The sequence below is a fragment of the Apteryx rowi genome, unplaced genomic scaffold (genome assembly GCF_003343035.1).
Source record: "Apteryx rowi isolate R43461 unplaced genomic scaffold, aptRow1 scaffold_1046, whole genome shotgun sequence".
Lineage (NCBI taxonomy): Eukaryota > Metazoa > Chordata > Aves > Apterygiformes > Apterygidae > Apteryx > Apteryx rowi.
The window spans coordinates 29297-30589 of record NW_020447249.1 but is presented as its reverse complement, the minus strand read 5'-3'; the positions used below and the strand labels follow the sequence as shown (position 1 = coordinate 30589).

Genomic DNA, 1293 nt, shown 5'->3' with positions numbered 1-1293 from the left:
CCAGCGCACGGCGCCCGGACTCTCGAGCAGGGCCTGGTAGGCCCCCAGGTCGCGGTAGAAAGCTGCGTGCATGTTCATGTAGCAGTCATCTGCCGGCGCCTGTGGGGCAGGAGCGGGGGCTGAGCCGGCCCAGCCTGGCCGCTGGGGCGGCCCCGGCCCCTCTCCCCCTCTCCCCACCCCCCCCCGTGCCCCATGGCGGCCACCTCGCCACGGCGACGCGCCAGCACCGCACGGAAGTCCGGCCAGGTGTCCACCACGGCCTCAAAGTCCCCAGGGTTGCCCCGGTTCATGTTCATCACGGCCCCATACACCTGCGGGACGAGGGGTCAGTGCTATGGGGCAGGGCTGGGGCGCCCTGCCCTCATTAAAGATGGCCGCCCTCACCCTGGGCTGGCCTGGGGTGAAGGGGAGGGGGCGGAGCCATAAGCCAGGCTGCCCATGAGGGGGTGGGGCTTGGAGGAGAGGCGGGGCTTGGGAAACACCCTCCCCCAAGGCCCCCTGGGGTGGGGCAGCAGGGGCTCATTGGATTGGCTGGGTGACACCCTGCCCGGGCTGGGATTGGCTGGGCCATCCTGGCCTGCGAGGGGATTGGCTGACTCAGACCCAAGCCAGGCTGGGATTGGCTGGCTCCAGCTGGCCCTGCCTGGGAATGTCCCAGGCTGGACTTGGGACCTGCAGCAGGCAGGGGGTCCCCGTCACCGTGGGGCAGGGGGGGTGACACCAGGGTCCCCGTCACTGGTGGGGAGGAGGGTGACACTGGGGTCCCCATCACCAGTGGGGTGGGAGGGTGAAACTGGGGTCCCCATCACCAGCGGGGTGTGGGGCAGGAGGGGACACCGGGGTCCCTGTCACCGGCAGGGCCGGGTCAGGGTGTCCCCATCACCAGTGGGGTGTGGGGCAGGGGGTGACGCCGGAGTCCCCGTCACCGGCAGGGCGAGGGGCAGGCTCCTCCGCAGGGCTCCCTCCAGGCGCTGCAGCTGGGCCGGGCACGTCAGGATCAGCATGGCCCTGCCGAGAGACCCCGAAAACAGCCGGATGGGGCCCCCGAGACCCCAAATAACAGTGGGACGGGGCCCCCCGAGACCCCACAATAACAGGGCGTACCTTGGAGCTGCGGGGCAGGCGGTGACACCAGCAGGTCCCTGTGGCTGTGGGGCAGGCGGTGACGCCGGGAAGTCCCTGGGCCACTGCCAGCCATCACGGCTGAGCGAGTGCCCCCTGCCCGTGGGGCGGCCCCGGGGGCGGGCGGTGAGCAGGGTCTGTTCTGCCAGCACTGGTCACGCGGCCTCCGGG

General features: G+C 71.5%; 1 protein-coding gene across 1 annotated transcript in view; it reads right to left on the bottom strand.

Annotated features, from left to right (window-relative positions):
* Nucleotides 1-1004, bottom strand: part of POLD4 (DNA polymerase delta 4, accessory subunit) — a 4121-nt gene extending 3117 nt beyond the window's left edge. Inside the window, exons 1-3 of the mRNA XM_026067614.1 lie at nucleotides 927-1004; nucleotides 204-311; nucleotides 8-99 (exon numbers count right to left, since the gene is read on the bottom strand). Coding sequence (XP_025923399.1) covers nucleotides 8-99; nucleotides 204-311; nucleotides 927-1004 — 278 coding nt within the window. The remainder of the gene's footprint in view (nucleotides 1-7; nucleotides 100-203; nucleotides 312-926) is intronic.
* Nucleotides 1005-1293: the final 289 nt, after the last annotated feature.